The 12962-nt window shown below is 37.9% G+C and overlaps 1 protein-coding gene across 15 annotated transcripts in view; it reads left to right on the top strand.

The window, feature by feature from the left end:
* Positions 1-165: 165 nt before the first annotated feature.
* MFF (mitochondrial fission factor) overlaps positions 166-12962 on the top strand; it is a 34904-nt gene continuing 22107 nt past the window's right edge. For 7 of the 15 annotated variants that reach the window (XM_027119710.1, XM_027119665.1, XM_027119638.1 and 4 more), the window contains exons 1-5: positions 287-419; positions 4871-4982; positions 5750-5926; positions 6857-7077; positions 8027-8196. In XM_027119710.1, coding sequence (XP_026975511.1) covers positions 5889-5926; positions 6857-7077; positions 8027-8196 — 429 coding nt within the window. In that variant the 5' untranslated portion in view covers positions 287-419; positions 4871-4982; positions 5750-5888. Of the gene's footprint in view, positions 420-4273; positions 4337-4870; positions 4983-5749; positions 5927-6856; positions 7078-8026; positions 8197-12962 lie in introns of all 15 variants that reach the window. The other 8 variants (XM_027119714.1, XM_027119647.1, XM_027119619.1 and 5 more) reach the window with 7 other exon arrangements.

Below are 12962 nucleotides of genomic sequence, written 5' to 3'. Positions count from 1 at the left end.
GAAATATGCAGATTCTTAGGCCTCACACCAGTCCTGATTTTGATGCAGACAGTCCTGAAAACTAGTTATTTAACTAGCTGTTGAAGGTTTACCTTGCAAACAGGAGAAGCGGTTGGCACACCTTGCCCATAACAAAGATGTCGCCTCATCGGCGTCGTACTGCCCCCTCTCCTATGCGTGGGCCGTACGTCCGCCCTTCCCTGAGTCACATGACCACAAACCTGCCTCAACTACGGCTCCTGGGAGGAGCCAGTCCCGGAAGTTCTCGCGTCTTTTCCCGCCCGCTGCGGGCCTCTCTGGCCGGTGATTTGCCCGGGCGCCTCCGTGCGCTCGGCCAACGGTCTCTGACAGCGCCCACCCGAGCGCCCCGGGAGCCGGCGGGCGGCGGTCCTCGCCAGGGACCTTCAGCGGGCCCAGGGGTGAGTACTGACGTCTTCCCGACCCGGGAGCCGCGGCCCGAGCCGGCTGCCGGGCCTAGCGCCGCGGCTCTGACCCTCCGTTGATGGAGGGACCCGCTGCGTCCCCGGCCCGTTAGTAGTGTAGTCTTGGCCGGAGGCCCGACCCCAGAGCCTCTTGTCCTCAACCCTGGGCTTTCCTCCTCCTTAGGGCGTCCTGAGAGCTTCAAGCGCGGTTTGGCTGGTAGTCTTCTCTCATCCTTCTCAGCCAAGGTCCTGGTACCTTTTAGTATGACCTTGAACCCGATGCCTGCTGTCTTTAAAAGTAGTTTTTGGTTTGTTTTGTCTTTACTTTGTGGAAAAGAACGTGTTCGAAAAGAAAGGCCTTGTTGGAAGTCCAGGTACCTCGGGGAGGCCCCTGGTCGGGCCGCTGTGTAAGCATCCTTGCTCGCATGTGTGGATGCCCGGAGATGCTCCTAGATTTCATTCCCGGAGCTGGGAAATGGGGAAAGCTCGGATTCCCGTTCCGACAAGCCTCTGACCTTCGTCTGCAGGTGCAGTTCCGCTTATATGGTGTTTAGAAGAAAACCCTCGGGTGCGGCCTACAACTTTAGAGCAGGGGGCATTCTCGAGGGAGGAGAATGCTTTCAAAAGTGGTGGCGTCTTTTAGTTGCAGAAGATAAAAGCTTTAGGGCCCTTGTTCCCAAATATAGAACGAGTTGTTTACAGGCCTCTCACCCCACTGAGAGCCTTTAACTGAAGGATTTTAAATGTTTTCTCACCCTAAATGAAAAACATTTGTTTCCGTGTCTGATATCCCAAAGGAAAAACCCTGAGGAAGATAGATTCAGAAACAATTAGAGCGATTTAGTTGTACCTAGTAGTCTCTTCCCCTGTAATTAAATTGTGGGTGGGACCTGCTATCTATTTGGTTTCAAGCACTCGTGAGTTGGTTTTGCTGGATTTTTCCGAAAGGAAATTGTGTTTTCTATCCCTTCCTGTCTGATAGGGCTGCCTTATTTTATGATTACAAAGTTTAGCTGTTACTGTCCTCCCTTCTTGTGTTGAAACTTGTTTTCTGTGGATTGATAACCTTACTTTAAAATTCGTTAATTTGTATTTTTCCAAGTTTTCAGTGATTTTTCTTTAAAAATTAAAATTAATCCTGGGTTACTACACTGTGATTTTCTCATACACCCATTCTTTAAGTATAGTTGCTTGAAAAGAGAACTGAAACAGGGTGACTGTATAAAAGCCTTGAACTAGGTCCACATAATAAGCGACAAACAACCCAACATTTTTTTTTGGTAATTGGAGAATTATATAAATCTTTGCAACCACAGTCAGTTTGACCCAGGTTGTTTCTGTGACTTCCTGGGCTACTTCTTTGCATCCCAGTGTTCTAATATAGAAAATAAGAAAGTCAGGCTTGAATCATTGTGTCCCCAAATTGGGACACTTTCCACAAGTGGGATGTGACTTGACTTTAGGTGGTTTGCAGATGAGGGTTTTTTGTAAGAGTTATGTTTTTGTTACCTGTCTTTATATATGTACATTAAGTCCATGGTTTAAAAAAGTAATGTAAGGGTATTCCCTAGTGGTCCAGTGGTTAGGACTCAGCACTTTCAAAGCCAGGGTCCCAGGTTCAATCCCTGGTTGGGGAATTAAGATCCCTCAAGCTGCATGGCCAAAAAATAAATAAATAAAATAAAATAGTAATGTAAAATTTCCTTTTAAAATACACTTAAGGTTTTTAAAAATTGAGTTAAAGAAAAGATTAAGTATAGCTGAGCGTAAACGTACTGTGTGAGTATGGAAAAAAAAAGCATGAAGTTGGTAAGTTACTGATGGTTGGAAACCACCGGGCTTAGAAAGTAGAGATATAAGATCATCTATGATTCTGAGACAGACTTTTGTCTCCTTAGTTATATCACAGAGACTCATGTACTTGTTGCCTAGTAGATTGTAAGTGACAAAATTGGAGTTAATATCTTAACTCCAAATGAGAAATTTATTTTCTTTATTGCCAAAAGATATTAACAAAAACGTCACAGTCTAATGAGGGAGAAAAAAATTAGATTTTGATCTATTTTACTTAAGCAGAAAAGCCAGTAATTGGAACAGTACAATGTTAAATCTTAGTAGAAAAGTTCCATCTACTTTGTCAGTAGCTCAGATTGGCTACAGGAGAATTTGACTTTTTCCAGAAGTTGTCTTTTCATTGTCCACCTTTATGATCTAAGTCTGGGGTACTTTGCAAACTCAGAGAGTCTTGTAAGAGAAGATGTTGCTGTAAAATGAAATGTTGAGACCCGTGGGATGTACTAGTGGAAAGTTAATAAGAAGGCTGAAATGTAGTAAATGGAATGTGGAGAATAGCACATTTCAGGGAGATAATGTTTTTCTAGCAATTGTGTCCCTTGTTTATTATTATAAAGTTTCAGTTTATGATGTCCCGAGGCTATACTCCTTTTGAGGTATCTCTTTTCAGTGTTAGTTTTAACTATAAGCTTTTACTGTGCTTCAGATATATACGCACAATTATAAGAAGAGTATCTCATTTAGAATGATGCACAGAAATTGATGAGAGATTGCCTATGGGGACCTAGGTGGTTATAGGATAGGATCTGGTGGGACACTTTATTTTCTTTGTGCATTCTTTTTTTTTTCTTTTCTTTCTTTCTTTTTTTTTTAACATCTTTATTGGCGTATAATTGCTTTACAATGTTGTGTTAGTTTCTGCTGTATAAGAAAGTGAATCAGCTATACGTATACATATATCCCCATGTCCCCTCCCTCTTGTGTCCCCCTGCCACCCTCCCTATCCCACCCCTCTAGGTGGTCACAAAGCACGGAGCTGATCTCCCTGTGCTATGCGGCTGCTTCCCACTAGCTATCTATTTTACATTTGGTAGTGTATATATATGTCAGTGCTGCTCTCTCACTTCGTCCCAGCTTACCCTTCCCCCTCCCCGTGCCCTCAAGTCCATTATCTACGTCTGCATCTTTATTCCTGTCCTGGCCCTAGATTCTTTAGAACCATTTTTTTTTTTAGATTCCATATACGTGTGTTAGCATATGGTATTTGTTTTTCTCTTTCTGACTTACTTCACTCTGTATGACAGACTCTAGGTCCATCCACCTCACTACGAATAACTCAACTTCATTTCTTTTTATGGCTGAGTTATATTCCATTGTATGTATGTACCACATCTTCTTTATCCATTCATCTGTCGATGGACACTTAGGTTGCTTCCATGTCCTGGCTATTGTAAATAGTGCTGCAATGAAAATTGTGGTACATGACTCTTTTTGAATTATGGTTTTCTCAGGGTATATGCCCAGTAGTGGGATTGCTGGGTCGTATGGTAGTTCTATTTGTAGTTTTTTAAGGAACCTCCATACTGTTCTCCATAGTGGCTGTATCAGTTTACATTCCCACCAACAGTGCAAGAGGGTTCCCTTTTCTCCACACCCTCTCCAGCATTTATTGTTCATAGATTTTTTGATGGTGGCCATTCTGACTGGTGTGAGGTAATACCTCATTGTAGTTTTGATTTGCATTTCTCTAATGATTAGTGATGTTGAGCATCCTTTCATGTGTTTGTTGGCAATCTGTATATCTTCTTTGGAGAAATGTCTATTTAGGTCTTCTGCCCATTTTTGGATTGGGTTGTTTGTTTTTTTGATAGTGAGCTGCATGAGCTGCTTGTAAATTTTGGAGATTAACCCTTTGTCAGTTGCTTCATTTGCAAATATTTTCTCCCACTCTGAGGGTTGTCTTTTCATCTAGTTTATGGTTTCCTTTGCTGTGCAAAAGCTTTGAAGTTTCATTAGGTCCCATTTGTTTATTTTTGGTTTTATTTCCATTTCTCTAGGAGGTGAGTCAAAAAGGATCTTGCTGTGATTTATGTCATAGAGTGTTCTGCCTATGTTTTCCTGTAAGAGTTTTATAGTTTCTGGCCCTACATCTCTGTGTGTTCTTGTGTACTTTGTACCATGCGCGTGTGTTACTGGTTCAAATTAAATACCAAATTAAAGTTGGGAATGAAATGAAACAAATATGAAATTAAATACTGAATGAAAATAGCTGGATGAAAATTTAGCCAATGCATTTGCTCCTCCTTAATTTGTGTGTATATATATACACTTATATATACACTTATTTATACACATAAGTATTAAGATTCTTTTAAACATAAGTATTTTTCATCAGGTATGTTTTCCTTTGTTTCAAATCAGAAACAATGATTGTCTTTTATCTTGCATTAACTAATGAATGGCTGTAGGGTTCTGTCTCTAGGCCTAAAATTGGTGGTAAGCTTGTTCATTTTTTCTTTATTTATTTTACTGGTTTTTTTAAGGTAAGGTTGTACATCTTTAGTGACTTTCATTATTTGGAGTATTTCCAGCAATGAATCCCTAATGGTAGTATCATCTAGTTTTTCAGTTAGCTCCTGTTTTTTCTCCCCCAGGGACAAAAGTGGCTCTAAATCCAGCGCATGCATATGGAAGCAAGTTAAAGGATTTAATATGAAGCACAGAAACAGATAATGCCAAAAAGCAAGCAGTAGTTGGTACACTTTTGTGAGTAAAAATTTTCTTTTGGCTCTGTTTTCTTAGTCTTTAAACCATTTGTATGCAAATCCTGAAAATTCACACATTTTGGTAAAGAATGAAGGGTGCAAGTTAGCAGTCATAAGTAACCATTTGTCAGGGCTTAGCCCCTTAGCAACCTCTAAGAACCCTCCAAAGCATGTCAGTAAGGTGGAGTTTAAAATGTGTGATATATCTCTGACATGGAGTTTAAGAAATGTCCCAGCTATGGCTTACATTTATACTGTCTTTAATTTTTTATTGACCTGGATTTATATATAATACCTTCTACTGAAAATGTAGTGTAATTTGGCTTTCAAAGTTATTTCCTTTTAAAGAAACCATTACTTACACATCAAATATTAGGTTACTTCAAATACATTTTTCTGCCCTTTACATTATTTTCATAATTTTTTCATTTGTACTTAGGCTGAAAAAGAAAAGGATCTTTTCCCCCTTTAGAATATAATAATTAGAGGAGTTTTATGGCAAAATGTTTTCTTTTAATCTGACTTCACATTTGTATATACATTTGATTAGCTTTTCTTTATCCCGTTTGCAAAATCATAATACAGTGACTATGCTTAAAACAGTCTTTATATTTTTTTGAGGTATAGAATAACTCTTTTTAGGAGAGATTTGGAAATTGATTTTGGTTGAAATCCAAAAATAATTTTAAGTAGATATTTACTTTTATTGATAGTTTTCTTATGAAATGAATTGTTGAAATACTGATTTTTATGCTTTCTTTTTTACAGCTGGAAAAGCAGTTTCCGTGTTGTTATGTACACCTCCAAAAAAATTCAGATCTTTAGGGGAATTGTTGTGTAAATAAACTGAACTACAGGGAGGCAGTACTTTAATAGCTATTATAAACGTGTATTTACTGTATTAAAAATGAGTAAACGAACAAGCAATGACACATCACTAGGAAGGTCAGTGACATTTTATTCAGTTGAGCTGATGACATTATAGGTTTGAGACATAGTTGCTTTAAAGCTGATTGCCCATAGGCTAATCCTGTTCCTTTACACTTCTGTCAGCATTTTGTATCTTGGGGCAACTTCCTTTCTGCTACATTTCCCTGGAGCATGGATCCTTCTCTGATTTAGGTTTCTCAATGCATTTGTCCTGTCTTTCCGTTTGAAGGCATGTCATGTTTTTTAAAAATATACATGTAAATATGATACTGAGTACAAATTAATAGTGTGAAACTTTCACACTATAGTCCCTCAAAATGAATGCAAACATTAAGGATTTATTAGTGTATACTCTATATTTGGTATTCATTTCATCTCAGTCATCAGATATACATTCAGTAAGAGAAGTTTTCATTTTTATTTTGTGAAATTCAGGGGGTTGCTTCTTTTTTAGTAAATTTAGAATTAACATTATTTACCATATGAATCTGATATTCGTCATTAAAAGGTTTTATTTTTTCCATGCATGACCGGAATTTCTAATTTCATTTTTATAAAGTTCTAGCAGCTTCCCTTCATATAATTCATTAGGAAATTTCTATTTAAGTTTTATTTTAGGCATTTTTTGAGTTATGTAAGCAGCATGCATATCTCTTTATGCAGAGAGGAAGAGAGTGTATGTGTGTGCACATTTGTCTTGTGGTTATACAATAATTTAAAAAATTTGTTCCTAAGCAATATCCTCAAGGTGCAGTTTCAACTAAGTGAGAAGGTATTATGTTGAGGAGAACATTTTCTTTGATCTTTTATTTTTCCTTTGGATGTATTCAGTACTCACAAATGAGAAGTCTCCTTTGCTCTTTCTAAAAGATATCCTAACTTCACTACATAGAAAAGACTGACATTTTAACACTCAGTCACCCTGTCTAAATTTTTTGCCCGCAGAGTGAGTGGGGCAGCATTTCCTTCTCCCAGTGCTGCTGAGATGGCGGAAATTAGTCGAATTCAATATGAAATGGAATACACCGAAGGTATTAGTCAGCGAATGAGGGTCCCGGAAAAATTAAAGGTAGCACCACCAAATGCTGACCTGGAACAAGGATTCCAAGAAGGAGTTTCAAATGCTAGTGTGATTATGCAGGTTCCAGAGAGAATTGTTGTAGCAGGTATTTTATATTTGTTTATAAAGTTGCCTGATAAATGTATTTTATATATTTTTATGAAAACTTTTGGGATTTTTCAAAATGTTACTTAGAAAAGGGGTTGGGAAATGCAACTTTACATTTTCTTCAAAAAGTTTATAAATTACAATAGTCTGAAATTTCAACTAGTATTTTTTAATAATTCAACTAATTATTGAGATATAATTTACATACATAAAATGGTCTAATTTTAAAGTGTACAGCCTGATGAGTTTTGACAAATGTATACTCCACATTTGTCAATGTGGTGTACAACTGTGGTGTAACCTCCACCACAGTCCAGATATAGAACATATTCATTACCCGCCAAAAGGTTTCTCATTCAGTTCCTACCCCTCAATTCCAGGCAACCATAATCTCCTTTTTATAACCAGAGATCACATTTGTCTTTCCCAGAGTTTCGTATGAATGGACTGATACACTATATACTCTTGGGTCTGGCTTCTTTTGCTTAATGTAATGTTTTTGAGATTCTTCCATATTGTTGCTGTATCAGTTGTTCATACCATTTTATTTCTAATATTCCAGTGTGTGGATAAACCACAGTTTGTTTATACATTCACCTGTTGGTGGACATTTGGGTTGTTTCCTTTTTGGTGCTATTAGGAATAAAGCTGCTATGAAGACATGTGTTTTCATATCTCTTAGGAGTGGAATTGCTAGATCATATTATAAGTTATGACATTTAACTTTATGAAAAGTTGTCAAGCTATTTTTGAAATTGGTTGTACCCTGTTATATTCCCATCAGTGACATATGAGAGTTTCATTTGCACTCAACAACACTTTGTATTGTTAGTCTTTTTAATTTTAGCTATTGCTAGTGGGTGTGTAATGGCAAATACGTTTTAATAAAACCTATGTCTTTTAAAAATCTCCCTCTTTTCCTTTTTTTTTTCCCCCCCTACGCTTAGGAAATAATGAAGACATTCCATTTTCAAGGCCAGCAGATCTTGACCTTATACAGTCAACTCCCTTCAAACCTCTGGCACTAAAAACACCACCTCGTGTACTTACACTAAGTGAAAGACCACTAGATTTTCTGGATTTAGAAAAACCTCCTCCAACCCCTCAAAGTGAAGAAGTAAGTGCTAGAGTTTTAACATCATCTGAATTTGAAGTAATAGAGACAGAAGCAAAAGTTAAAGAGGAGTTAAGAAGCTATAAATCATATCATTGGTAATATGTAATGGAGTCCTTTTGCATGGAACATTGATTACTATAAATTCTGGCTTATGAATACCCCAAATGAGATACTGTGCTGTTGGGTTTTTTTTAATTTAAATATTATATTTCAGGAAAATGACAATTTTGTGGAAATCATTAACATTCATGTGGTCTTGAAGGATGAGCTTTTATGGCTGGGAGTTACACTTTAAGCAATACAGAAAAATTTGGGAAGTTTAGCATGGGAAAAAATTAATGCATCACTTTGTTATAAAAGCAGTCTGGCAAATGGCAGAGAAAGCTCTTTTTTCCCCTTGATACTACCTATTCTCCCTGCTTGCTGGAAAGTTTCTACTGAGTTAGTTACCGTGTTGTGTAGTGTTAATGGCCTTGTTGACCTAAATATGATAGTATATGGACTAATAAGGTATTAGTTGCAAAGTTCAAATCTTGCCTTTGCTGTTGATTCAGGGCCAATCTTGTAAGACTCCTTTTCTGTGGTTTCTGTAGTTGCAACTTTTTCATTATAACTTCTAAATTCCTGTGTTGTCATGATGCTAGTATAAAACAGTGTGCAAAGATGTGTTTTTATTGATAATGGAACTGCCCTTGTCTTTCATTTTTCATATAATCCTTTCCTAAGAGGGTAAATCACCCATATAACCTACGGGAGTGCAGTTTCCTAGTACTAGGTATGACCTTTTCTTAGGTTGGAAGTTTGAGCTGAGGTGACTCAGATAATACACTCCTAGGTGCCAGTTTAGACATTCTAGGTATTTACTCGGTGAAGAGTACTAAATTTGAATGTTCACACGATGAAGAGGCACTAAGGTACTTGCAGAATTGTACTGATATTTATTTAACAGACATTTTTTGAGCTTTTGTGTAAGACACTGTGCAGTGAGACATGGTTCCTTTGTAGTGGTCTGTGAATAATATTGTCTTGGAATGAGGATTCTGCCAGGAGAGAAACCCTCCCTTTGATATTCTTCAGGTTTTGTCTGTCTTCTGATCTTTATGTTCCCACCATTTTAGACACTTGTGCCTACTTGGTGTGAATAACCAACTGAAAACAAGACGAGTACTGTCTCTCAGGAGACCTAGGTTTTAAGCCCATGTGGGGTTTACTCCTGCTGTAACTGATATATAGTCAAATGTGATAAATGTCCAAAGTGTATAGCACTGGAGTGAAAAGCTGAGGCTGAGAATTAACCTAATTTTGAAGGCCTACTTTGCTACTTATTAACCACATAACTTTGGGCAAGTTATTTAACAATTCCAAGGCTCATCTCTAAAATAATGATAAGAATAATGCCAACTGCATACGATTATTGAGAGAATTAAATGTAATAATATGTGTAGTATGTTTAGCACATGTTCTAATTGATGTGAAAAGTTCAATAGGTACAAGTATCATTGTTGTGAAAATTAACATCCTGTGGCAGAAGATTTGGAAGCATCTTAAGTGTCTATCAACAGATGAATGGATAAAGAAGATGTGACATACAGGCACACACTCACACACACACAATGGAATACTACTCAGCCATAAAAAAGAATCAAATTTTGCCATTTGCAACAACATGGATGGACTTGGAGGGTATTATGCTAAGTGAAGTAAGTCTGAGAATCTAAAAAATACAACTAGTGAGTATAACAAAAAAGAAACAGACTCACAGATATAGAGAACAAATTAGTGGTTACCAGCGGGGAGGGGCAGTAGAGGGGTAAGGGTTTAAGAGGTGCAAACTGTTATGTATAAAATAAGCTACAGGGATATACTGTACAACACAGGGACTATAGCCAGTATTTTATAATAACTATAAATGGAGTATGACCTTTAAAAATTGTGAATCACTATATTGTATACCTTTAATTTATGTAATATTGTATATCAACTATACTTCAATTAAAAAAAAAAAACCTTTGGCAGGGGCCAAATCCTGAGATGTAGGAGAGGAGTTTCCGATATTAGTACTAGTTCCCTATTAAAAGGAAAGCAAAGGTGATGATCTGTGCTTCAGTCCATAGAAGGGTCAGGTGGCCCTCAAGAGGCAATCAACTAGTGAGCAGAGGAGAAAAGGGAAGGAACCAGAGTTCTGGTAGCTTCTACAAAATGGATTGAAATGGAAGGGTAGTAAGGCCCTGAGTGCTGATAACATTGATTATTCATTCGGATGCTACTTAGAATATATCAAGTAAGATTCCCTAAATCATTTATTCTGTAATAATCATTTTACAACATATGCCAAGGTTTCTCAACCTCAGCACTATGACATTTTAGACTAGATAGTTCTTTGTTGTGGTGAGGGCTGTCCTTTTGCACTGTAAAATATTTAACAGCATTCTTGAGCTCTATCTACGAGACGCCAGTAGCATCCTTCAAGTCATGAAAATCAAAAATGTCTCAAATAACCAAGAGGTGGAAACACCCAGATGCCTTTCAGCTGATGAATGGATAAGCAAAATGTGGTATATCCATACAGTGGAGTAGTATTCAGCTATAATAAGGAATGAAGTACTCACACATGCTACAACATGGATGAACCTTGAAAACGTGTTAAGTCAAAGAAGCCAGACAGAAAAGGCCATATGTTGTATGATTCTGCTTACATGAAATATCCAGAATAGTAGTTGACAGGGGTTTAGGGGAGAGAGTACTTGGGACTGACTGCTTAATCTTGGGGTTTCCTTTTGGGGGGATGAAAATGTTCTGAAACTAGATAGTAGTGATGGTTGCATAACACCGTGAATGTTCTGAATACCACTGAATTGTATAATATATATACTTTAAAATGGTTAGAATGGTGAGTTTTGTGTTATGTCTATTTTATCACAATAAAAAGACAGAAAAGATGATCTGCATACATTGCCAGATGTCCGTTGGAGGGAAAAAATCACACCCAGTTGAGAACCACTGGCCTGTGGCAAGAAAGAAGAATACCTGAAGGTGACTTATGAGGAACACTATACGATTTTTGTTTAAAAGCCTGACTGATACAAGAAATAAATTTGCAGAAAATAACGTACTGACTTCTTAAACTGGCTTGAAGTATCCAAGTGAACATATGAAGAGGCCTTAAAACACGAAGCATATAATCCCCCTAGCTCAGAGAGGGTTTATAAAATCTGGAGGTAGAGGAAATTGATGAACCTTTCAATATGCCTAATCTCTGCTAATATTCGGAAAGACCATTGCTTGGTGATTCTACCTACAGGGAACTAATAAAGCAACTGTGCAATAAACCATCTGATCTGGCTATGAACTGCAAAGTACACAAATCATGACAGCTCTCAGTGTTCTTAGAATAGGTTAGGCAGTGTGAATGAGGAGAAAGAGGCTGTGACACTGACACTACCTCCAGATGGGAGCCCGTGAGAGAAGATCTTCCAGAGAACAAAAAGGAAGAACTGTAAAGAAAAAGAGTTGGAAAATATGAGGACTTGACACAGCTTTGAAGCAGTGTGACCCAGTAAAAAATTTGGACTCCATCAGTATATCCCATCACTCAAGCAGTGGTTTTCTTTGAAAAAATCAATTACAATAAATGGCCAAGAGCTTTGTGAGAAGACCACTGAAGTGGGAAGAGGAAACAAATTGGACTAAAGACAGGTTATAAGAGCTTTTGCCTGAATTGGCAGCTTCTACTTCAAAGAAGAGAAGGATGAGAAAGCCATTCATTTTTGCAATGAATCTGGAACAGCAGTGAACCCCAAATGTCCCAAGAATTGGGAAGATTGGTCTGTATAAACCCTGACCTGGTTTTGGAAAAGAACAAAGGCAATGAATGTTTTCAGAAAAGGAAGTGTATCCAGGCCATGCAAGCTTTACACAGGATGCCAAATCCTACAGCAACCATGTACAAAGTGTCTAGCTCAAGGGCTAGGAGGAAATATATCCAGCTAGAACTGACTGCTTTAAAGAATACACTTGGAAAGCAGCTGCTCTAGAAGCTGTCATTAAGGACAACACAAAGGCCATGGGTGTCTAACAGAGGGCTCTAGATCTGTAATCCAACAGTCTGTAAGGACGTAGCAGGTGGTTATCAGTGCCGGGTGATGGTCCAGTTCAATTGCCATGACAACCTCTAGGATGTGAAGTGAAAGTACATAGTTGACCTGAAGTGTAATGAGTGACTTAGCCATATGGCACGTCCTAAAACAAATGTGGAATTGGGAGATTGGGATTGACATATATACACTGCTATGTATGAAATAAATAACTAATGAGAACCTACTTCATAGCACAGGGAACTCAGTGCTCTGTGGTGACCTAAATGGGAAGGAAATCCAAAAGAGAGGGGATATATGTATACATATGGCTGATTCACTTTGCTGTACAACAGAAAGTGACACAACATTGTAAAGCAACAATATTCCAATAAAAATTAAAAAACGAAAAAGAAATGCGGAAGGACTCCCGGACACTCAGAAGGACTTAAAAGGGTCCTGGCAGTAGCTCTGAAAATTGAGAAGCTGATGAATGTGGGTCTGATCACAATTTGGTGATGGTTTGTTTAACTCCCTTTCCTTTCCCCTCCTGTGGAAAGAGGAGCTGGGGCTGTGATGAGTAGAATGGAGCAAAAGGGAGAGAAGAGGAAAAAGAACAGCTTAATTAATTGTATGTATGTATGCACATTCATCCATGGAAGATTCAGAGATGTGCACTCACATCCTTTGTGC

The sequence above is a fragment of the Aethalodelphis obliquidens genome, unplaced genomic scaffold (assembly GCF_003676395.1).
Source record: "Aethalodelphis obliquidens isolate GAN/ISIS:26980383/991018 unplaced genomic scaffold, ASM367639v1 scaffold2, whole genome shotgun sequence".
In the NCBI taxonomy this organism is placed as follows: domain Eukaryota; kingdom Metazoa; phylum Chordata; class Mammalia; order Artiodactyla; family Delphinidae; genus Aethalodelphis; species Aethalodelphis obliquidens.
Note: the sequence above shows the minus strand (reverse complement) of the source record. Positions and strands in the feature narration are given on the sequence as shown.